We start from the raw sequence: 24,759 nt of genomic DNA, 5'->3' as shown, positions 1-24,759 counted from the left end.
TTTTTTTAAAACCCGGTAGTATTAGTAAAAATTTTTTCCCTTTCTTTTACATCTCTCCATAAAATTCTGGGCTGCTTACTATGTAGTGGACAAATTCTAGAGAAAGGAGGTGCTCTAGCGAGAGAAGGGTTGTCTCCGAGTTAGGAGTTTTTCACCCCATCTTTCCTTTCACCTGTACCTACACCCGACTGTCATCCATTTTGTTTTGTTTTTAAGGAATGAACATAATGGTATCCTAGTGAAAGGTTAAAGTTTATAGTGTTTACCTGGCGTAAAGACAATAAATGCACCTTTGTTTTATTATATTTTATATATTTAATAAAATGATCTGAATTACAAGCCCAATATATTTCAACTGTGACGACTAAAAATAAATATATTTTTCTTCACTGTTTTCAGGTGCTTAGCAAACTTTATCAATAGTCCGTCATTACTTTGGATTAATCAATAGGCAGGAATTAATACCAATAATAGAAATAATAGATTAATGTACATTTTTTTACACCTCTTAAACTGTGAAACGAGCTTGGATTTCTTCTGTTTTTCGAACATTAGGAGAAAGGTTTCTTCTCAGAGAAAAAATTTATTCTTCTTACCCTAGAGTAAAGAAATATGTGATTTAAGTAACTTTTAGTCTGGGAAAATGCTCTTTAATCCCAACTCCATTTTAATTCAAGTTTGATTTAATGTTCCCAACAGGACTACATTTGGTAGAGCAGAATGGAAAAGCCACAACCACTCCTCGATTCAGGTCACTGGGAAACCGCCCCTCCGCCTTCTAGGCCCTCACCACTCAGAGAGCAGTGTCCCTTCCAGCACGCTGGCTTCACCCAGGACCCGCTCAGAAATGGAGAATCTCAGACCCCACGCCAGACCTGCATGCTTGGCTCTCTTGGCTCCCTTGGCTCTGAAAAGCCTACTGTATCAGAATCTGCATTTTAACGAGAGACCCATGTGATCTCTTAGCTTTAATGTGCCTACACATTGGGAAGCACCAGACGAGACAGCTGTTTGTTGTTTTTACAAGCCACAGAATAAGAAAGAAACTGATAAGAAAGTAAATGAACAAAACTTGTTAGGATGATGCAAGTGAAACTTCTGTCTGCAGTCTCTAATAGAAATGTGTTTCAGAACTACAACTGGATGACCATTACTCTAAATTTTAAATGAGGTGCATTAAATGTGGGAAAATTAACAGCTGCAAGGATCGTGTTGTTCACGAGAGAGTGGAAAGAAGTACAAGTAAATAAAAAAAAAAGATGATGAGTAAGGATTGACTGAGTTGTCCAAATGAAGTACACTTCACAGGAGAAGTTTCTGGAAATATTGTAACCCATAAAAAACCTCTCTTCGAAAGTGTCAGTTCCAAGGTATATCAAAGATATGTGAAACTTTTCATGATTCACACACTAAAATCAATATATTTCCTTGCTTTTCCTTCCATTATCTGCATTCCGTTTAACTTGGCAGTATCAAGTGGCAGAAAACCATAGACTTTTGTGGAGGGGGAGACACACATGGGTTAGCAGTGAGAATATTCTGAACACGCAGTACGTGTTCATCATGCACATGCTGGTTCATCATCCACTGGTCATTCTGTAAATGACAAAACTGACGGAGCATTTACTCTGCCAGGCCCAGGGCTCAGTTCTAGATACAGGGCAGTGAGTGAAGAGACACAGTCCCTGCCTTCATGGTGCTTCTGACAGTGTACGAATTACCACTGACCAATTTTCGAAAACTATGTATGGATTTTGTACATCCCTGGTATCTCCATGCCTTACATCTATCTACCTTATTTCACTGATAATGAGAAAGGTCTAATTTTGTTACCAGTCTGGCTCATATCGACTGATCATTTGTGATTGGTATGGCAGATAGTAGCAGTCCATAAAGCAAAATGCAGCTGGCAACTTAATGATAAGGAGCTAAGATGTAACAATAACAGTTACACTGGGTAACATGATCACTAGAAGGGCCTGACATGGGCTGGAGACAGAGGACTAAGGGCTTCTAGGAAGGCCATGTGGGTGAGTAACAATGAGCGGGAATCATGAACAAGTGTCTCCTGAATTCTATGGATGGAAGTAATGCGATTATGGCCAAAATAAAACACACATTTTAAATCATATGTCCCCACTGAGGAACTGGGTAATCTATTGGACTTCTTGTCTTCAAATGAAGGTAATTTGTTCTCCAAACCAGTCTTACAATATAGCATTTAGAAAACTATTCACTTTCCAAATGAATTGCTTTATGGAGTTTTCATGGAATGATGGATTTACCCATTTGTAAATGGGACCTGACAAACTGGGTGGAAAGTTGAAATAAACAACTCTGAATGGGCAAGTGTCCCAGATGTGGGTTGAATCAACCATTACTTCAGGACATTGATATCTTTGTGGATTTTGAGTGGAGTTGCCTTCTAAGTTCCTAACCCTGCGATTCCATAGCCCTGGCATTTGTGCCTGTTTAACCACCACGTCTGGTTCCACCCTTGTTTCCCAGTGACCAGGTTCTCTGCCATGATGGCCGCGTGTGGAAGAGTAGAGTCTCGGGGGTCAGATGGACACAGCTTTGTAGTTCTGACCTCACTATCTCCTAGACATGAGATCTGGGATTATGACTTTTTATGCTTCAGCTTTCTTGCCTGGAAAATGGAGATTGAACATATCTCATGTGATTGTGCGGGTCACAGAATTATACAAGAATTATACTTTCGGCCATGCCTGGCACATGGTAAATGCTGGGGCTATTTCTACTCCTTAGTAAACCCAGGTCTCCTTACTGCTACATGAATCCCCCTTAGTAACAAGGGTTTCTGCTTATTTGTGTTACCTTGTATCTCTCAGTGGCTATGTTTTCTCCCTACAAGTGGCACAGAGGCTGTCTCCCCAGGAATCTTCCTCCTTTGTGGCACTTTTGCTGAGGTCTCACCGTCCTCCAGGTTGAACAGACACCCACAACTTGAGCACTGTTTGTCTCAGAGGCAATAGTTCCCCGTGGTTAAAAGCCATTGGAGACTGGCTGCCTGGGTTCAAATCTTAGTACTTCCACTTACTAGTTGAGTGACTCTGGATAAATTGCTGAACCTTTCTGTGCCTCAGTTTTCTCATCTGTGAAATGAATTATAACTGTTTCATGTGGTTGTTGTAAAGATGAAATGGATGAACATATGTGAAGAATCTAGAACCTCAAATGCTACATAACATTTGTTATTATGAGTCATACCTTGTGTGACCCCAAGCGTGGCACTTGCCCACCTTTCTCGTCTTACCCTGGAGTAACATCCCGACTGTAGAGCTATTTTTTGGATACCCAATTTCATATCCCTCGACTATCTGAACACCACTGTGCTTCCATGGCAAGCCCCCTGCCTTCTGCACATCCTGCCACAAATGTTCCTGGCAGACACGGGCTGTGACAGTGAGGGGTGAGTAACATCTGTCCCAGACTCTGTGTCTGTGAGGAACAGTACACTGTGCCCAGCCCGATGGCCTCTTACATAAAATGGGGTGCAACCGAGAGAGCCGAGCAAAGCAGTGCCTTATTCTTCCTTACTTCCTTCATCTCTCATCCCCCATCTCCACTGGTAAACAAAGATCATTCATCCAGAGGAAAGGGCCATGTGAGATTCCTCCCCACTGAGGCTAGCTGTGGGCTAGGAAGTCTTCCACGCATATACCTAAGTGAAGGAAAGAGTCAGATAGGAACTTCTGTTGCTTACATGGGGTAAAAAACTGGTTAGCTGAACTGTTAACCGCTTAAATTCTACAATGAGGCAATGTGGCTAAACTGAAAGTAACCTGAAGGCAGCGAGGCAAAAGGAAGATTGGATTTTGATTGAGAACTTTGAATAACGCACACACCACCGGTGTGTAGACTGTTCAGCACCTTCAGGGCTTTGGTGGAGGCTGGGATGTCGGGGTCTTACTTCTCAGCCCCCCGTGCCTCGAGTAGAACTTGGCCTGTGGCAGTAAAGTGTTTCTGCTGGGCAGTGCTGGCTTCGAACCTCCCATGGGGAGATTCCTTTTAATGCTCCAAATCCCTTCCAGGGCCACTGGTAATATTTCAAAAGCAAGACGATGATCATTAGCTTATTCTCTTTTTAGCATAAAGTATTTTTAAAGTACTTACTTGGTGATTATTTTTCAGTCATTTGGGTGGTGCTTTATTTGATTTAATGAATCAAACCACCCAAGATCTTTATTAGTTGTTTAATCTTTTATTCCAGTTCATTCATTAACCCTTATGCAGTTAAACATCTACAATGCTTAATTAGATTATTTAATTTGTCCTGTAAGAAGTAAATGAAAAGCCAATATAGAAATATAAATAACAAAACACAGAAAGATCAAGAATAAATAACAGTTAATATAGAGACTTCAGTCAAATTTGTCTGATTCTGATTTAATTCCAGAATTCTGATTTAAATTCCTAAAAATTTCCAAAAATAATATAACCCAAAGTTACCACATTGATTCATCCAATAAATTCAGCAATCTTATAAAAGGCATAAACTAGGACTTCTGGCCAAGATGGAGGCATAGGTAGATACACTTTGCGTACTCACACAACCAAAAGGACGACAAGTTTAAAAACAAAAAATAACCAGAACTGCCAGAAAACTGAACTGTATGGAAGTCCAACAACCAACTAGTTAAAAGAGAAACATTCATCCAGACCCACAGGAGGGGTGGAGACAGGCAGCCGGGGTGAAGAGGACTCGTGGCAAGGTGGAAGCTGGAGGACCAGGGCGGGTGAGGCGGAGGCTGCTGGACCAGGCGGCCCCACATTTCCATGAAGATTAACCAGGAGGAACAGTTAGGGAATGAGGCAGACCACGCAACCCAGGGCTCCAGTGTGGGAAATAAAGCCTCAAAACCTCTGGCTGTAAAAACCTATGGGGGTTGCAGCATCAAGAAAATCTTCCAGCCTCACAGGGGAATTCACTGGAGAGACCCACAGGGTCCTAGAATATACAGAAACCCACCTACCCAGGAATCAGCACCAGAAGGACCCAATTTGCTTGTGGATAGCGGGGGAAGTGACTAAAAGCCTGCTGAGAGCCAAGCAAGCGGCATTGTTCCCTCTTGAACCTCTCCCCTGTGTATAGCCACAACACAGCATCGTGGGTTGCCCCACCCTGACAAATACCTAAGGCTCTGCCCCTTACTACATAACAGTCACACTGAGATGAAGAAATATGGCCCAAATGAATCAACAAATCAAAGCTCCAGAAAAAATACAACTAAGTGATGAAGAGGTAGCCACCTTATTAGATACAGAATTCAAAACGCTGTTAATCAGTATGCTCACAGAAATGGTTGCGTATGGTCACAAAATAGAGGAAAAAGTGAAGACTATACAAAGAGAAATAAAGGAAAATGTATAGGAAACCAAGAGTTAAGGGAAGGAAACTGAGACTCAAGTCAACTATTTGTACCAGAAGGAAGAAATAAACATTCAACCACAACAGAATGAAGAAACAAGAATTTAAAAAAAAAATGAGGAAAGGCTTACAAACCTCCAGGGCAACTTTAAATGTTCCAACATCTGAATCGTAAGGGTGCCAGAAGGAGAAGAGGAAGAGCAAGAAATTAAAAACTTATTTGAACAAATAATGAAAGAAAACTTCCCCAATCTGGCAAAGGAAATCGACTTCCAGGAAGTCCAGGAAGCTCAGAGAGTCCCAAAGAAGTTGGACCCAAGGAAGCACATACCAAGGCACATCATAATTACATTTCCCAAGATGAAACATAAGGAGAGAATCTTAAAAGCAGCAAGAGAAAAGGAGACAGTTGCCTACAAAGGAGTTCCCATTAGACTGTCAGCTGATTTCTCAAAAGAAACCTTGCAGGCAAGAACAGGCTGGAGTGAAGTATTCCAAGTCATGAAAGGCAAGGACCTACATCCAAGATTACTCTATCCAGCAAAGCTTTCATTTAGAATGGAAGGACAGATAAAGTGCTTCCCAGGTAAGGTCAAGTTAAAGGAGTTCATCATGACTAAGCCCTTATTCTATGAAATGTTAAAGGGACTTATCAAAGAAAAAGAAGAAGATAAAAAATATGAGCAGTAAAATGACAACAAACTCACAACTCCCAACAACTGAAACTATAAAAACAAAAACAAACTAAGCAAACAACTAGAACAGGAAGAAAATCACAGAAATGGAGATCACATGGAGGGTTATCCTTGGGGAGGAGGAGGAAGAGAATAGGGGGAAAAGTACAGGGAATAAGAAGCATAAATTGTAGGTACAAAATAGACAGGCGGAGGTTAAGAACAGTATAGGAAATGGAGAAGCCAAAGAACTTTTATGTACGACCCATGGACATGAACTAAGGAAGAGGAATGCTGGTGGGAGCAGGGTACAGGGTGGAGAAGAATAAAGGGGGAAAAATGGGACAAGTGTAATGGCATAATCCATAAAATATATTTAAAAAATAAATAAAAGCCATAAACTAGATGCTGTTTTAATCTCCCCTTCAAAGAACCGTAAAATACTAGAAAATACTACAGCAAAATATTTGGAATATGATGTTTATCTATTGGCACAAGGAAAATTATAGGCTTAAGTACCATCCAGTAAGTATTGGTTTAGTAATAAATCGCACTGGGCTTTCCTCCATACCCTAAGGTCAATTATTTAGGTTTTTCAGAGTCCCAGATTTTTCAGAGGTAATCACAAGTTTGGTGAAAATCTACTGTGTAGAAATCTGTGAGCCAAGTGAAGTAAGGTAGTGAATTCAGGTTAGTGCCATAACTTGGTTTTCCCATGTTGGAAGCTGCAACTTTCAATGACAAATATTTTCCACAGATCCAAGTTGCCCGCTGGCATCCACACTCACATCTGATCCCTCCCTAAAGAATTTCATACCATGTAATGATTAGGGGCATGGTCTTTAAGTTCAGAGGAGATCTGGGCTCAGTCTCTGCTCCACCACTTACCAACTGTGGCTTTGGGCAAGTTATTTAACCCATTATGTCTTGGTTTCCTCATCTATGAAATAGGAATAATAATATTTACCTTGAAGGAGGAAATGGATACAAGTGCTCTGCACTGAATAAACAGCAGCTATTACTTTTAAAGGGACAATTATTTTCCTGCCCAATCTCGGGCGTAGATTCCATTTCGAGAGGCGTAGTTGCTGAGCCGAGTCACTGAGCTGAATTTCGATACGTGCTTTTCCTTCCCTCTCCAGAATGGGGCAGTCAAAGTTATCTGTCAAGATTAGTGCCTTCCTTCTTCTTTAAAGACCTTCAAGGAACACTGCACGGTTTTCTTCTGTCAAGACTTACAAGGTTTAAGCCTTTCCTTATACCTAATGTAAATCCTCCCACATCATTCAAACCAGGTTCCTTTCCTTCTGTCCTATTTAGAGCTAGAAGATGGCTGCTCCCCTGTCTCTGGGTAATAAAGTCTCAGGTTAAGGACTCCACGAATGTTTATTGAATACCCCCTTTGCAAGACACCCTGTAAGATTTATATTTATTCTCCATTGTGTGAAGGTCTGGTAAATGGGGAACAGTTTAAAATCAGGAGGCAGAACTATGTAGCAAAACCATATGAAATTAGATAGAAGAACTATACTAGTCTAATTTAGTTGTGGTCTTTCCGATGCTATCACAGGCATTGCTGGAAGTTTACAACTTAATAGGGAGAATACCTGAAATGTAAATGCAGATGCTTGGAAATACATGGAAAAAGACAAAAGACAAAAAACAACCACCTCAAAGCAGCACTGTGCATAAGTATTAACTATGCTCAAGAGCAGAGGCTGCTGGGGAAAATACCACTGCTTGGATATGATATGATGTTTGGGTGAAGAGGTTACGAAAGATAATACACTCAACTGCAGAAAATGAGGTATAGAAAGAAGCAAGAATCCCCTTTGAAAGAGCTGCTTCTTTAAAGAGAAATCCAACTCCCTCAGCTCGGGCCATGTGCACTCTGGGAGGAAGAAGGAAGACAAGCGGAGCAGCTCCAGAAAGACCTGTGCTGGCAGCTGAAGCTAAAACGGACAGGGGCAGCAGGCACAGAAGAGGAATTAAAAGAAAGGAATTAAATTCTTTCTTTCTTGAAACTCAAGATCTTCTAGGGATTCTACTTCTTTGTTCCCCTCTCATGCTCCCAGCCCTTTCTACTCAGAGACCTTTTCAGGTGTGTTTTTATTCTGAATTTTAAAGTTACTGAACCATGCTCTTGTGCTGGCAAGTTTAGCCAGAGGGATCTGGCCTGGCCATTCAGAGAAGGGAAGCTCGCCCTTTACAAATATTTTGTTTCCTTACGCTGTCTCTGGACTGTGCATAATGAACACTAGAGCTTGAAAAACTAGTTTGGAGCCATATCGTCTATGCCTTCTTTGGGTAAACACGGTAGGATATGACCAGGGGAAGAAAAATGTAAGTGATTTAAATTTATGTTTGCTGGCTTCTAGGCTTTGTAATTATCTCGACATGCCTTTGGTGTCTAGTAAATTCCTTGCATACTGCATGTACACAGAGCATTTTTGTTGAACGAATTAATGAGTAACAAATGTATCTACTCTCTCCGAGCAACAATTTACATTTTCTGAGTTGGTACTAAACATACTAAATAAACCAGACTCAAAATTAAATTTCCATGCATTAAGATACATACAGAGACAAATTCACGTATTTGGCAGGACATTATTGAAATTCATTGGAAAAGGAAATATGGAAGAAAAAACTAGTAAGCTTCATTAAATCAAATTTATCATGACTACTAAAGTTCTGTAGATTTTAGCCAGAAAAATACAAAAGCCCTTGCAATTTGAAAACATTCAGTTAGAACATTAATTTGTTTCTGCAAAGTTCTCTATAGAAATTCTTAGAAAAATAGAAATCATGTCTCACAAGCTTACTTCTTTCAAAGAGGTTGTAAGGAGTGGGAAGTCTTCAAGGAATCACTAAGAATATGTGAATGATGATGTTCAATAAATTCTTATTTATCCAGAAAGTTCCATAAGTTGCCCCAAATTCCATTTTCATCTGACAAAAGGTCTGATTTTAAAAATTGCATTTCTTTTTATTTGGGATGATGAAAACCTTTTGTGTAGATCCCGGGCCATTCTTACGTGACCAGAATGTGTGATACCTCTGAAACCTTGGTTTTACCTCAAGCTGAAACCTAAACTGCGGCTGATACTGAAGAAAATTGTGTCAACTTTTTTTTTAAACTGAGGAGGGTACCATTTGCTACCAATGCAATTTCAAATCTTTTTCCTTTCAGAAAAATATTGCCCTATGTCTTAAAGAAAGACAGTATAACCCAGGGGCTAAGAGTAAGGACATCAGCTTCTGACAAGCATGCATTCAAATATCAGCTGTTTCAGTCTGTGACACTGGGCAAGTCACTGCCCCTCCCTAAGCCTCAGCTTTCCGGCCTGCAAAATGGGAATGGTAAGAGCCAGGGTTGTTGTGGGAATTAAGAGAAATGATCATTTGTATGTCCAGAAAACATCCCGTGAATGATAGCCATTACAATAATTATTATTCCCATCCTAATCATCATCATTCTACATACAGAGATACCCTTCACCCACTCTCCACCCCGGCATCCAGTGATGCTTCTTACTGAGCCCAATGTCTTTGCATGATGAGCCTGGAAAAGATCAAAAGCCCTGCGGTCGCTGATGCCAGTCCCGAAGCCCAAGTATGGGGTGCACAGTAGCAGCCACCTAGGACATCTGGACCATTTCATTGTTTTCACAGCTCTTATTAACTGTTGTCACAACACAAACACAGAACAGATGGGCTCACTCATTCAGCTGAGGGCCCCAGAAGGCTGAACAGTTCTTTATCCTGAGTCCCCTGTTGCTGCCCAAACAACAATATTCTAAAAGAAATGTGATGTTCACTTTAGATGTCCATAAGACCTAACTTCTGGATCTCCGGATTTTTTTTTAGAGCTAAATAGTTTCCATTTATTTTTTAATATATTTTATTGATTATGCCATTACAGTTGTTCTATTTCCCCCTTCATTCCCCTCCACCCTGCACCCCCTCATGCCCACCATTTCCCTCCTTTAGTTTATGACCACCTGTCTCAAGTTCTTTAGATTCTGTATTTCCCATACTATTCTTGCCCTCCCCCCTATCTATTTTCTACCTACCATCTATGCTACTTATTTTCTGCACCTTCTCCCCACTTCTCCTTCTCCCACTCCCCTGTTGCTAACCCTCCATGTGATCTCCATTTCTATGGTTCTGCTCCTGATCTAGCTGTCCTCTTAGTTTGCTTTTGTTTTAGGTGTGGCTGTTAATAACTGTGATTTTGCTGTCCTTTCACTGTTCATAGTTTTTATCTTCTTTTTCTTAGGTAAGTCCCTTTAACATTTCATAGAATAAGGGCTTGGTAATGATGCACTCCTTAAATTTGATCTTATCTGAGAAGCACTTTATCTGCCCTTCCATTCTAAATGAAAGCTTTGCTGGATAGAGCAATCTTGGTTGTAGGTCTTTGGATTTCATGACTTGGAATAGTTCTTTCCAGCCCCTTCTTGCCTGTAAGGTCTCTTTTGAGAAATCAGCTGACAGACTGATGGGAACTCCTTTGTAGGTGACTGTCCCCTTATCTCTTGCTGCTTCTAGGATTCTATCCTTCATTTTAATCTTGGCTAATGTAATGATGATGTGCCTTGGTGTGTTCCTTCTTGGGTCCAACTTCTTTGGGACTCTCTGAGCTTCCTGGATTTCCTGGAAGTCTATTGCCTTTGCCAGATTGGGGAAGTTCTCCTTAATTATTTGTTCAAATAAATTTTCCACTTGTGGCTGTTCCTCTTCCTCTTCTGGTACCCCTATATTTCGGATGTTGGAGTGTTTAAAGATGTCCTGGAGGTTCCTTAGACTCTCCTCATTTTATTGAATTCTTGTTTCTTCATATTTTTTTGTTTGGTCATTTTTTTCTTCCTTCTGGTCCACTCCCTTGATTTGAGTCCCAGTTTCCTTTCCATCACTATTGTTTTCCTGTGCATTTTCCTTCATTTTAATTAGTTTAGCCTTCATTTGTTCCTCTTATTTGTGACTAAAATCAACCAGTTTTGTGAGCATCCTGATCACCAGTGTTTTGAACCGTTCATCTGAGAGTCTGGCTATTTCTTGGTTGCTTAGAGTTATGAGCCCTGGGGCTTTGAATTCTTCTTGAGTCATGTTTTGGTCTGTTTGCACCTGTTATATATGGGGAGGGGATCCTTAAGTGTTCACCAGGGGCCACCCAGGTCACTGGGTTGTGACACTGTATGTGGCAGCAGGGTCAGAGAGGGAGCAATAGTGGTCCCCTCTGCTGCTTCCTGTTGCTGGGGCCTGTGTGGTCTGTTTCACTGCTTGTTCCTTCCCTGGTTTATTTGCCCACAAATGTGTGACCGTGGTCAGCCTGCCACCTGGTGCCCTCACTGGGTCCACTCGTTGCTACCCCACACCTGGGATCCACCCAGGGCTGCCTGTGTGCCTGGATCCGGGGATCTTTCCTGCCTGACCCGCTCTGCTGCTGGCTCCACCCCTCTTACCGGTCTAGTTGAATGGTTTGTTGTTGTCGGACTTCCGTATAGTTCAATTTTCTGTGTTTTGGCTGTGTTTTTGTTACTAAAACTTTGTTGTTTTTAAACTTAGTTGTGTGAGAAGGCACAATGTTTCCACCTATGCCTCCATCTTGGCGGAAGTCCCTGGATCTTTTTTTTTTTTTTACCAATTTCATTCAACCCAAGGAGAATAAACCTTTGATCTTTTGTCAGTTTCATTCAACCAAAAGAAAAGAGAAAAAGCACAGAAATAATTTAAGTCTATTACTTCTAGACACTTTCATAATTATCATTATTAGCTCAGTCACAAGTAAAACCTGCTATAATTTAAGTTTCTTAACTTCAGAATAAATCACCCTCCTAACAAATGATACAAGCTCTTTAGTAAGTTTACCTGCATGTACTTTGTTATGTGGTCATGTTTTGGTGCTTTATCAATAGTTGAAGGGAAGTCCCGTCTGGAAACTTTTTGAAATCTCACCTTTACCAATCATATTATTGCATAAGTATGTGAAATGTATGGTTTAAAAATTCAAACAAACCCAGCCAGTGCATATATAACTACACAAACATGCTTGGAAACATATACACACACACACACACACACACACACACACACACACACACACACATATATATATATATATATATAATATACACACCTTGGAGTCCCTAGAGGTAAGGTAGACTTGGGTTTATCTAGGAAATAGTATATAGTAAAACAGAAGCCAGGCAGGTAACATAAGTAAGTAAAGCCAGGGGTAAGAAATATGTGACTCTCCCAGTCTTATATTTTTCTCCCACTTTTGTTGGAGGCGTGGATGCCAGAGAAATACTTTTTTCCCACTCCTACCACAAGAAGAGAAAGTCTGCAGTGAATGCGTGAGCACTGAGCACGTGTGATAAGCCCCACCTGACTGGGGAACTTGGTGAGCAATGGTTCAGAGCAGAGCGGGGAGGCCAGCAGGGGCGGTGACACCGAGCTCCAGCCACGGCTGCCGCCTGTGAGTGTAGACTCTGATGTCACCTCTTCCTTTCTCTTCACCCAAGATAATCTAGAAATCTAGATTTGCACATAAAAAATCCTGTTTTTAAAAATGTTGACAACTGCTTGATATGTTTAAAAATACACCACAGAACAAATAAGTATGTCTGTATGTTTGCAAGAGGAAGCTGACGTATGAGTCAACAGTTTGGATCTGGAGCCAAACTAAAGTACCCCCGACGGCCCACTGAGTGAGAGGTGGGACCCGGTGATTGGGAGCGGGAATGGAAGATGGCTGCCTGGCTTTAGACGTGGACATCAGTCCATGTCATCCATTGGGATGGGGGACACACAGGAAGGAGCAAGTGGGGGAGAGGTATGAGTTTCGTCTTGGACACTGATCCTAAGTACTTGTGGGACATTTAGGAGGAGAGATTTAGCCTGGAGATACAGATTTCAGAAGCATCGCAGTGACAGAGCACAGGAATCTTTGGGAATAGCTGGGACAATCCAGGCAGAGCCAATGAAACAAGATTAGAAGGCTGTGGGTAATACCCTGGTAAACATCAATATATGGATATGGGGGTTAATTAAAAATGTTCATAAAGGAGGATGAGAAGGACTATTTAAAGAAGTAAGAGAAGAATGAGGACATTTTAGTATCAAGGAATTTGGGGAAGGAAGAAGGTTTAAGGAGAGAGCCATTAACTATGTCAAATGTTGCAGAAATCTCAGGCCAGCCAAGGGGTGGAACAATATCCACTAGATGTAGCTACAACATCTCATCAGAGGCACTATAGGAATAGAAAGTCATTGGTGCCCTGGCTGGATGTTCCGCTGGATGTTAGAGGCTCATCCTGATACACATTGAGGTTGCAGGTTCGATCTCTGGTCAGGGCACATACAAGAATCAACCAATTAATGCATAAATAAGTGAAACAACAAATCAGTATTTCTCCCTCTCTCTCTTTCTCTCTCTCCCCCCCCTTCTCTCTCTGTCTCTCTCAAATGAATTTTTTTAAAAAGGATGTCAATAGTATTTGGGGTCAAATCTGAACTTGGAATTCAGCTTTGCCACTTAGTGCATAACCTTGGACAGTAAAATACTTCTCAAAATTTCAATTTACTCATGCATAAAGTGGAGACCATAATATCTACATCACGTGGCTTTTGTGAGAATTTATGGTAAGCAAAATAAAGACTGTGTCCTCAGGTAGCTTATGTTCTTGTGGGAAAGATAGTCAATAAAGTTAATATATAATTTCAAGAAGTGACAGAAAAAGGCAGGAAGTAGTGTGAAGGATTATAGAGTAACTTGGGAGGGTGGGTAGTTTCTATTTTAACCTGGTAGAGAGGTCACATCAGAGAAAATGACATTTGACCCAAAATTTGAATGGAGGGAAAGGAAGACATCTGATAATCTAGGTAAAGCATAAAGGTCCTGTGGTAGGAATGGGTTTGCTCTGTTTCAGAATATTAAGAAAGTCTGTGTGGCTAAAGTAGATTCCCAATGTATAGGAGATGAATTTAGAGAAGTGAGCTGGCCATAAAAGGAGATTGAAATGTAAACTAAGAATTACAAGCCATTGGAGAGTGTTGAGTGAGCATGGAGGTGATGTGCAATGATTCATATCCTGAAGAGATCTGTTTTCTCTGTGGAGAATAGGATGCTGTTGCTGAGCCTGCAAGACGTGATAAAGGCTTGGGCTAGGTTGCAGTTGGGGAAATTCAGGATATATTTCGAATGCAGATTCAACAGGATTAGATGATGGACTGGATGTGGAGTGTGAGGACTTGACTTCTGGGTCTTTGGACCTAATCAACAGAGTGAATGGTGATATCATTTTTTTCTTTCTTTTTTTAAAAAAAGATTTTATTTATTTTTACAGAGAGGGGGAGGGAGAGAGAAAGACAAAGAGAAACGTTGATATGTGAGAGATACATTGATTGGTTGCCTCTTGCACACCCCCAGCTGGGGGCCTGGCCTGCAACTCAGGCATGTGCCCTGCCCGGGAGTGGAACTTGTGATCTTTCGGTTGGCAGGCCAGCACTCAGGCCACTGAGGCACACTAGCCAGGGCAACAGTAACATTTCTTAAGAAGGGTCAGACCTGTTGAAGTATGGGATTTTAAAATCTGAAATAAGAATCAGAGTTCTGCTCTGAACATGTTACATTTAAGAGAACTGTTAGACATCCAAGTGGAAAGTTAAGTAGGCTTGTGGGATGTGAGAGGGAAAGCAGAAGCTGGAGATATCAATCTTGGACAATCTAGATATTGTCACCCAGGAAGGGAGTGTGGATAGAGAAAAGGGCCTGTGACTGAATTCTCCAAAGTTTAGAGCAAAAATTCTCCACAGTGGTATGAGCAAAACCAGGAGATTGGAGCACGGTGACCTGGAGGCTAAGCTGAGAACGTGTTTTAACAGGGAAGATATAAACAGCTGCATCAGATGCTACACAGAGGTTGCGTTTGATGAGTCTGTGGATTGCACCTGAGCTTTAAGATCATTAGATTTGACCTTTTTGAGGAAATCCATTTGCATACTAGAAAAGAATAGCTTCCCTGGATTCATGGAAACAAAAGTCTAATTGGAATGAGTAAAGGAACAAAGAGGATAGGTAAAGACGTGGAGACCATGGGTCAAGTTTACTAATTCTTAACATCTACAGGAGTCATAAATTCCTACAAGTTTTATGCAGAATTTTGGGCATATGGTAACAAGTCGTGTTTCCCAGGAAAAGAAGCCAGGTCTTTTCTCATAGATTTAAAAGACTGTGTCACCGACACTTGGCACTAGAGGCCCCGTGGCTGGCCCAGGACTGCCACCACTCTCAGACTAAACTGAGAGGTGGCGCCTTCACCAGGTGCTAGTTCCCTGCTGTGGTCAAGGACACGGGGCTCCCAGCCATTTAAAAAGAAGGGGGAAAAATAGCGATTTCTGTTTTCCGTAAGTTGAATCCCTTTAAAATTTAACTTTAAGCCCAGCCGAGTGCCTTAGTTGGTTGGAGTGTTGTCTCACACAGCAAAAGGTTGTGGGTTCGATTCCCGGCCAGGGCCCCCACCTAGGCTGTGGTTCCAGCCCTGATCAGGCTGCTGACAGGAGGGAGGCAACCGAGTGATGTTTCCCTCTCCCATCAGTGTTTCCCTCTGTCTCTCTCCCTTCCTCTCACTCTAACACTCAGTAAACACAGCCTCGGATGAGGATTAGAAAAGAAATTTTTAAAAAAGTTAAACACAAAAATCATTGAAAAGATCTAGTCTCAGCTCTGAAAGATTTCTCTAGGCTGAAATAGCACCTGCGTGCGACCTCTAGTGTACGTTAATAAAAATGCAGCTCAAACATTCTACTTCACAGGAACCCATTTGAAAAGAGAGCTTAGAAAAGTGAATTTTTAGAAACCAAATGATGTTCCCTATTGTATACATTGGATCATTCCTATTGTATAAGGATGTATATTACTGCGAATGTATATAATAACAGTAATGTAAGATCTAAATGGTATATAAATAAATTTATAAGTGTATACATGAAAGTAAAACCAAAATATAACAGTATAGACTTAAAAAAATGTTTTTTAGCCACCAGGCAAATGGTAGCTATAGGCTGGGTTTCAGAGAGACTGGTAAGTGGTCATTCTCCATCCATTCATAGAGCTCAAACTGGACTTTAAACTTTCCTTCAAGAGGGGAGGGGTCGTGTAGAAGTAGAAGAGGGTATGGGGGGGATAAATGGTAATGAAAAATACAATAAAATATTAAAAATGTCATTGGTTTCAAAGTACAAAAAATGTAAAAATTTTTATATGCATAATTAAATGTTTATAAAACTTAAAAAACTTTCCTTCAAGATACCATATGAACAAAACTGGCCATTTTGCTGGCCTCTCCTTTTGTAAGAATTGGTGATACGGACGACCTAAAACGGTGTTTCTGTGGCTGGCTTTGAATAAAGAGGGCAGATGTGTTGTGGAGTCTGTAACAATGTACCTGGGGCCTGCAGCATCTGCTCCTAGGAATTTTTAGAGAATGTGGGCATGACCCACCATGTGTTCAACAGTCCTCTTCAGAACATGTCAAGCTCTCTTAGTAGAGGAGTCATGTTTTACAATTTTTTATTTCTTCTAGCAAAGTTGGTACCCAATCGAGTTGCAATAAAAACCTGTTGATTTGAAGAGCATGAAGTGTGCTCCTAGTAATCACTGAGAAAGAACTGTGAGAATGAGGGGCTCCAGCAGTTTCCAAATAACATCTGTGAGGAATTCTGAGGGTTCTAGAGCATATCTTTTCCCAAGTGAATCATCAGTGAAGGCTGTCAACACCAATGCAACTCATAGACTATGTATACGTGCAACAAAATCCTTGGATGAGTTGACCTATTTAAATGACTTATATTCTTCTGGGCCAGGCATTTGCAAAGTGGGGTCCCTGGACTTGCAGCCTCATCATCTTGGAACTTGATGGAAATGTAAATTCTTGAACCCCACCTGAGACCTACTGAGCCAGTTCCAAGCAATCTGCTTTTAATAGGCTCCTTGATAATTCAGATGAAGTCTAAACTTTGGAAACCACTGTTATTGGTCAAACCTATACTGATAAAGATTGAAGATGCTATTGTGCTCTTCAGGCAGTTGGAGAAAAATTCTGTTTGTCATTAAATAGAAATAACTCTTCAAAAAATGTGGGACAGCATTGCAGATTCCAATACTTAACTCATTTTTTCCCTAAATATAACAGCTTATTTGGACACAGGCAAATAATTATAAAATTAGCTCAATAATTTCCCAAAAGACCCATTTTCTCTTGAAAGTCATGGTTTTATAATAAATAATCATTCTGATATAAAATAGGCAATTTTATATCTATTTTACAAGTATACTTTCTTTGTCACTAAGATTACCTGCAGGTGGATTTTTAATGTGGCATTCATCTTTCTTAATATAAAGTTCTTCTTCCAGTACTTCCTTAATTCTCTTATGTGGCTCACAATATAAAAATTTCTTCCCTATAAAGACATCAACAAAATTGGTTATGTATAATAAATTCTTCCCAACCTTCTAGCCATTATACCTACATGAATATCTTTAAAAAAAAAGACATATCTTTCCATACAAATGCAAATGATTTACCTTGCCGACTATTTTTGAAAGATCTCTTTCATTCTGGCTTCTGGTTCTTTTTTTGGTACTTCACACTATTCCAATTCTGGGGGTAGTTTAAGATACCTCTTTTAGGTATTATGAAGAAGCTAATGTCTTCATTCGCTTCAAGAAAACTTTCATTTATTCAATAAATTCTTATTTAAAGACCTACTCTGCGCTAGGCATTTGGCTAGGTAGGGGCAATGAATATAGCCATGAATAATTCAGATGTATGCATGGAATCTGCAATCCAGATATATAACAGAACAGCATCACCATTATTTAATCATTGTTTCTTAGAGGCTGAATCTGAATTGCAGTGAACCACTTATGGGCAAGTGACTGTGCTGACCTCTAAACCTGACTCTGTATGAACTCTGGGCAATAGTGGAGAACTGTACCATTTGTTCTAAGTAGTTTAGTTGTATTTCTTTGGCTCTGTGTGATCAGACCCCGTCTGTCTCTTCATTCTCTCCTGCTGGCCTTTCTCTCATTCTCTAAACTTCAACATGGCCCTTCCACCCATTCCCACATTCTACATTCTCTGCCTAAACTGTCTCTTCATTGTTTCCCTGGGTAACTTCTACTCAATTTCAGGTGTAGCCTTAAATTTCAGTTCTTGAGGAAAACGTTCCGATCCCACAATCTTCAAATGCCCCTGGTTTCTTCTCATACTACTATCCTCTTTTCTTTCATTTCACTTATTGCAATTGATCTATGGCTTCATTTAGTTTATATACAATTACTTGTGTAATGATTAGTTTAATATATGTTTTCCTCACTGGACCATAAATACCCTAAGGGCAGGAATGTCTGTTTAGTCAGCAGAGTCCTACAACAGAGGTTGGCATCATAGACACTCAGCAAATGTGTGTTCAAATAGAACTAATTATTGTTAAATTAGGTAGAGCTGAAGGCCATTCTGTGCGCATGTCTGCCAGTGTAGCCTTGTCAGTGTCTGGAAACTAGTACTTCCAGTCTCACTTCTCAAATGCTCAATGCAAAGAACCATGGAAAACCTAAACAACCAAGTACTTTAGCTATTCAAGATTTGACTTTAAACTCACAAAGACGTAACAGGTGTCTCACCTTTTCCAGACTAGTCAACAAAGAACACATGTGAATAAATGTGGCTTATGTGCAGCCTGGCCCGAGTGGGGCAAGAGACCTACTACTTCAGGTTGTGGTCCCAGGTTATTCCTGGTCTTGAAGACCCACACACACCCTTAGACACAGACAAGGAAAACATATTTTGTTAGTCTCGTTCTTGTTTCTGTCCGAATGGGCGGGGTGGTACAAAATGGTGGCTGAACTACAACCCGAAAAAGATGGCTGATATCAAACCAGGGAGCCCAAATGGGGGCTTTGCCAAAATGGATATCTGCATAGCAACCTGAGCCCAAGGAGAACCACCAGATATGTTGCCGCTTTGTTCAAAGGGGACCAAGCCCCAGCTCCCACAGAGAGCCAAGCAAAATAAACACCCCCCCCCCACATTCCCTGATTGGGCATGACTTCCCCGGCCCCACTCTGTGGACTAGAGAATCTCACCCGGGTGCATAAACCCCAATAAAGCTCTATACTATCTATCTTTGTGGCTGATTGGCATTTCTTCCTCAGCAGAGCCTAAGAAAACTTTTCAGTTTCTCCACCCAAGACCTAGGAGTCATATGAACGAGAGATGGGATCAGCATTACTCCAGTTTAATTTCAGGATAAACTTTTTTGGTTAAAGTTTAGGCAGAAAAGGTTTTATGAAATGTGGCTGAGGATGGAAAAAAGCCTAAAATAAGTTAGTAGAAAGAAAGAGATCATTTGCCCTAAGTTCAAGTTTTCTGTCACATTTCAGCCCTGCTGCTTCAAGAATTTGCAGAGGAAATTCTAGTACTAAAGGTTTTGAAGAATTGTAAAAAATGAAAGTAGAAAAGAGCCAGTATAGGCATATATTCCATGCTCCAAAAAGGAAGGAAGGAAAGAAAAGAGAGAGAGAAAAAAATACCAAGAGCTTAATGTTGATCTTTACCAACATTTTGAATGAATTGGTCAACAGCTTGATTGTGAGTACAGAGAGGAGCTGTGTTTACTGTGTGATAAGGACTGATGAAAATATTATTATTCCAGACTCAAGTATTTTTTTTCAGTTAGGAGCTAATAACAATTGCTGTAATTTATTGAATGCTACCATGCCCTAAATATCTTACATATATTATCTCTCTTCATCACAATTACCCTATGGGTAGATATAATTATTCCTATTTTATAGGTGAAAAAGTAACCCCCATGTCACGAAACTCATCAAAAAAGTAAAAGCCTTGCCTACCTGACTCTTGCAAACTCAAATTACTAGACAAGCTAGATTAGCGAGATGTACCCACAATGTACCTGCATTTCAGCAGGCATTTGATAAAGTGTAGGAGACAGAATGCCCACACCAAAGATGCTGACTGACAGGTTAGGGGCTACTAGAGACTCTTCTTGGACTTGTTGAGATAATCCAATTTGCAAATTTGGATGCAGGAACTTCCAGCAAACTTGACAAATGTGAGAATGGCACAAACTTGGAGCATGGCAAACTCAGGTCTCAAAGAGCAACTTCTTTTTTTTTAAAAATATATTTTATTGATTATGCCATTACAGTTGTTCTATTTCCCCCCTTCATTCCCCTCCACCCTGCACACCCCTCCCCCACCATTCCCCCCCTTAGTTCATGACCACGTCTCAAGTTCTTTAGATTCTATATTTCCCATACTATTCTTGCCCTCCCCAGATCTATTTTCTACCTACTGTCTATGCTACTTATTTTCTGTACCTTCTCCCCCCTTCTTCTTCTCCCACTCCCCTGTTGCTAACCCTCCATGTGATTTTCATTTCCATGGTTCTGCTCCTGATCTAGCTGTCCTCTTAGTTTGCTTTTGTTTTAGGTGTGGTTCTTAATAACTGAGTTTACTGTCCTTTCACTGTTCATAGTTTTTATCTTCTTTTTCTTAGGTAAGTCCCTTTAACATTTCATATAATAATGGCTTGGTGATGGTGAACTCCTTGAATTTGATCTTATCTGAGAAGCACTTTATCTGTCCTTCCATTCTAAATGAAAGCTTTGCTGAATAGAGCAATCTTGGTTGTAGGTCTTTGGATTTCATGACTTGGAATACCTCTTTCCAGCCCCTTCTTGCCTGTAAGGTCTCTTTTGAGAAATCTGCTGACAGTCTGATGGGAACTCCTTTGTAGGTGACTGTCCCCTTATCTCTTGCTGCTTGTAGGATTCTATCCTTCATTTTAATCTTGGCTAATATAATGATGATGTGTCTTGGTGTGTTCCTTCTTGGGTCTACCTTCTTTGGGACTCTCTGTGCTTCCTGGACTTCCTGGAAGTCTGTTGCCTTTGCCAGATTGGGGAAGTTCTCCTTTATTATTTGTTCAAATAAGTTTTCCACTCATGGCTGTTTCTCTTCCCTTTCTGGTACCCCTATAATTCAGATGTTGGAGTGTTTAAAGATGTCCTGGAGGTTCCTTAGCCTCTCCTCATTTTTTTAAATTCTTGTTTCTTCATATTTTTCTGTTTGGTCATTTTTTTCTTCCTTCTGGTCCACTCCCTTGATTTGAGTCCCAGTTTCCTTTCCATCACTATTGTTTTCCTGTGCATTTCCCTTCATTTCAAATAGTTTAGCCTTCATATGTTCCTCTAATTTGTGGCTAAAATCAACCAGTTCTGTGAGCATCCTGATCACCAGTGTTTTGAACTGTGCCTCTGATAGGTTGGCAATTTCTTGTTTGCTTAGATTTATTGGCTCTGGGGCTCTGAGTTCTTCTTGAGCCATGTTTTGATCTGTCCGTGCCTGTTACATATGAGGAACAGAGCCTTAGTTGTTCACCAGGGCGGGGTCACCCAGGTTGCTGGGTTTTGATGCTGTATGTGGGGGCGGGGTCAGAGAGGGAGCAATAGCAGTCCCTTCTGCTCCTTCCGGCCACAGGGTGCTGCGTGGTCTGTCTTACTGCTCGCTCCTTTGCTGGTTTATCTGCACACAAATGTGTGACCTTGGTCAGCCTGCTGCCTTGCGCCTTCACTGGGTCCACCCGTTGCTTCCCCACATCTGGGATCCGCCCTTGGCTGCCCGTGCACCTGTGTTGGGGGATCTTTTTTGCCCAACCCGCTCTGCTGCTGGCTCTGCCCCTCTTACCGATCTGGCTGAGTGTTCGTTGTTGTCGGACTCCCGTATTGTTCCGTTCTCTGTGATTTGGCTCTGTGATTTTAGTTTTTTTGTCACTAAAACTTTGTGGTTTTTAGACTTGGTTGTGTGAGAAGGCACAATGTTTCCACCTACGCCTCCATCTTGGTGGAAGTCCTCAAAGGGCAACTTCTATATCTGGAACGAAGTGCTGAAATCTATAGGATGCTATTGATGGGGTTAACTATAACAGCATGTACTGGGGACCAAACAAATGAACTGCATAAGTATAGGATAGAAAAGGCCTGGCTCAAGTATTTTCAAATGTACAGAGCAGAGGAAGAGAAACCATGGATGTCACAGACTGCATTTGTTAGATGTGTTAATAATATAAAGTGTCTGCCAAAATAGCTAATAATGTTCAGATCAAAGCAGGGTATAGTCCCACCACACTATTCTAATCTGATCATATCTAGAATCCTGGATTCAGTGATTTAATAAAGTGGAGAATATTGGAAGAGATTAGTCATCACGAGGAATGTGCTATAAATTATTTCAAAGGTAATACTGAAGTCTGTGAAAGATTGATGGGTGCTCAGATTAAAATGAAACTATTTTTATTTTACAAGGATGGAGTTGAAATTTCAATCAGAAAGGACTACACTTTATCTGAGTATATTTAATAGCAGATTTGTGACTAGGGAGTTGAAGCTGTAGAGTAACTGAAGACCTTTCCAAAAAATAGACTAAAGACTTTTCCAAAAAACATTTGAATTGAATGAGTACTTTGTGTGGGTGTGAACAGCCTGTTTCTGCTTAGGCTGCGGCCCTAAAAGGAGGCTTTCGGGGAAGCTGAGGAAGAAACTGTATATTCCCATGCACTGACTTTGTGAGCTCCAGGTAGTTTACACTCTTGCCTCACAATTCATCACTCACTTCCCTGCAACTTTCCCAATGCCTAGCATGCAGTAAAGAGTCCGTATTTGTTGAATCCACGAATGAATGATTAGTTCTACCTTTTACACTTACAACCACAGGAATAAAAAACCTTTAAATTCTAGCATCTTTAATGAAAAAAATTCCCGGATAGAATTTTGTTCAAATAAGGAATTACTTAAATATACTAAACATGTTAATATACTGAATTCAGTTGCTCTAAGGCCTCTGCATGCTGTTGATGATAATAATAAAAGAAATGAAGTATCATAATCAGTCGCGTTAGGGCTGATGCCAGTGGAAGAGGCCCTTTCACGAGGAGGCAGAGGTTCTGTGACTTCCTGATGAGAGAGAGGTCTTTTGGGAGGATAGTGTGTGACCCCCTGGGGCAGGAGAGCTGAGCCTCTTCAGCTCAACCCTTCCTCCTGGGGATGGCTGAGCACAGAGGGACTTGGTGGAACGGAGACCACTTTCTGGAGCGGCAACGAGGATGTGCCTCAGAAGGGCTGGCAACCGCTTGAGTTCCTCTTTGGCTTATTATTTTGACCATCATCATTTCCTTAGCACCTACTGAAAACCTGTGGGGATCCAGGGACTGTGAAATACCTGTAAATTCGTGGAACACTATGGATGAGTGCTGCAACCTGGCATGGACTCAAGTTACAACAATGTTGGTTGTACCTGTGGACCAGAACTGCCTTTACATATTTGAATACTGTCTGTGCGTTTGGCAGGGCAGAGAGGGGACAGCAGTTACAAGGTGGCCTATAATTGTGAGGTTCTAGATGGATTAGGTAATAATGTATGGACTGAAAGTTCAAGAGATGAGAGTGTAAGTGTTTTAAGTATTTCTTCAGCACTGACTGAGTGACTGTGGTCACATCACTTCCTTTTTTTCTAGTCTAGACTTCAGTTTCCTGGTCTGTAAAATGAAGGAATTGGCAAAAATGATCTACATGTCTCCCTGTATAAAATTTATGCATTTTATTATATATTTTAAGTAAATATTATATATAACATTTTAATCATTTTATATTTTTATAAATCATATGTATACATTTTTTCCAATACTTTCCAGGCCAACGTTCCTACCAAGTAAGTCTCAGGCTGCCTGGGGAAATGGACTGGATGCTTTCTGCCACAGTGCCATCACCTCTCTCTTTGCCAAACCAGCAGCTCCAACCCCTCCCTCCAAAATCTTGGCTTCAGTCAGTCTCACTCCGGTTTTCCCGTTCCCTTCTCACCAGTTCTCCACGCTGCACGTCCCTCTGCGCACGGTCCGCGGCTGCTGGGGAATACACCTTGTTTGCGGGACGCCTGGGGGCCACTGGAGCTGGGCTCCCAGCTAGTTCCGCACGCTAGCCCGGCCTCCTGCCGAGGCTGCTCCCCGCCGGGGCTCGCCTCGGGCGCCACCACGGTAGTCATTACCGCCACCTTCTCCACCCTCCTGCCGCCTGTGTCTTTGCCACTGGCCTCCTCAGTTCAGCCGCAGGCTGCGGGAGAATGCGAGGCGTCTCCGGTTGCCATAGTGACTAGGGATCCTCCCCGCCCCCAGCCGCTTTCTGCAGGCTTCTCCCCAGCCCCAGAGGTCCCGCGTGCCCTAGAAGCTACTAGCTGCAATTAGTTACTGACCAAAGCAAAGCTCTGGCTGTTAATCTCTCCTTTGTTCCTCACATCAGTTTCGCAAGACAGACTTTACTCTGGAAAGGAAACAGATTCAGAAATAGCTAAAGAAATTGTCTGAGGCCATACGGGAAGGAAGTAGCACAGCGGGACTCCGAATTCAGAAAAGTCTAGCAGTCTAGCACCGGGGCCCAAAGAATAATCACCTTAAAAAAACAGGTAGGGGTGGGAGCTGGTATTGGACAGGTGAGTTGAAGGTAAAGTCGCTGGTTTCACACAACACTTATGCTTAGCTTGCCCACCCCCTACTACACACAACGTGATTGAGTAAATGAATGTTGAGGATCTCCCAGTTTTGGATTCT

The 24,759-nt window shown here is 41.3% G+C and overlaps 1 protein-coding gene across 3 annotated transcripts; it reads right to left on the bottom strand.

Moving 5' to 3' along the window:
* Positions 1-347: 347 nt before the first annotated feature.
* CUNH11orf97 (chromosome unknown C11orf97 homolog) lies at positions 348-24,404 on the bottom strand. Of its 3 annotated transcripts, none has more exons than XM_053670383.1 (4): positions 24,017-24,404; positions 17,431-17,535; positions 3,870-4,060; positions 348-597 (listed from the first exon to the last, which is right to left on the bottom strand). In XM_053670383.1, exons 1-3 carry the CDS (start codon positions 24,195-24,197, stop codon positions 3,897-3,899), a joined length of 450 nt encoding a protein of 149 aa, XP_053526358.1. In that variant the 5' UTR covers positions 24,198-24,404; the 3' UTR covers positions 348-597; positions 3,870-3,896. The 3 variants fall into 3 exon arrangements, with proteins under 3 accessions (XP_053526358.1, XP_037019321.2, XP_037019322.2); XM_037163426.2 differs by having other exon boundaries at positions 3,895-4,060; XM_037163427.2 differs by having other exon boundaries at positions 3,935-4,060.
* Positions 24,405-24,759: the final 355 nt, after the last annotated feature.

Source organism: Artibeus jamaicensis, unplaced genomic scaffold, assembly GCF_021234435.1.
Source record: "Artibeus jamaicensis isolate MK-2021 breed Jamaican fruit bat unplaced genomic scaffold, CSHL_Jam_final contig_585, whole genome shotgun sequence".
Lineage (NCBI taxonomy): Eukaryota > Metazoa > Chordata > Mammalia > Chiroptera > Phyllostomidae > Artibeus > Artibeus jamaicensis.
This window is presented reverse-complemented; position numbering and strand designations above follow the sequence as displayed.

What these genes read in the sequence shown, in the direction of transcription:
- CUNH11orf97 (XM_053670383.1), bottom strand. Translation starts at nt 24,197, where the DNA reads ATGACTACCGTGGTGGCGCCCGAGGCGAGCCCCGGCGGGGAGCAGCCT. An exon ending in ACGTGCAGCGTGGAGAACTG is followed by an intron (nt 17,536 to 24,016) that starts GTGAGAAGGGAA and finishes ATGTCTTTATAG; the next exon opens with GGAAGAAATTTTTATATTGT. An exon ending in CATTAAAAATCCACCTGCAG is followed by an intron (nt 4,061 to 17,430) that starts GTAATCTTAGTG and finishes AAATATTACCAG; the next exon opens with TGGCCCTGGAAGGGATTTGG.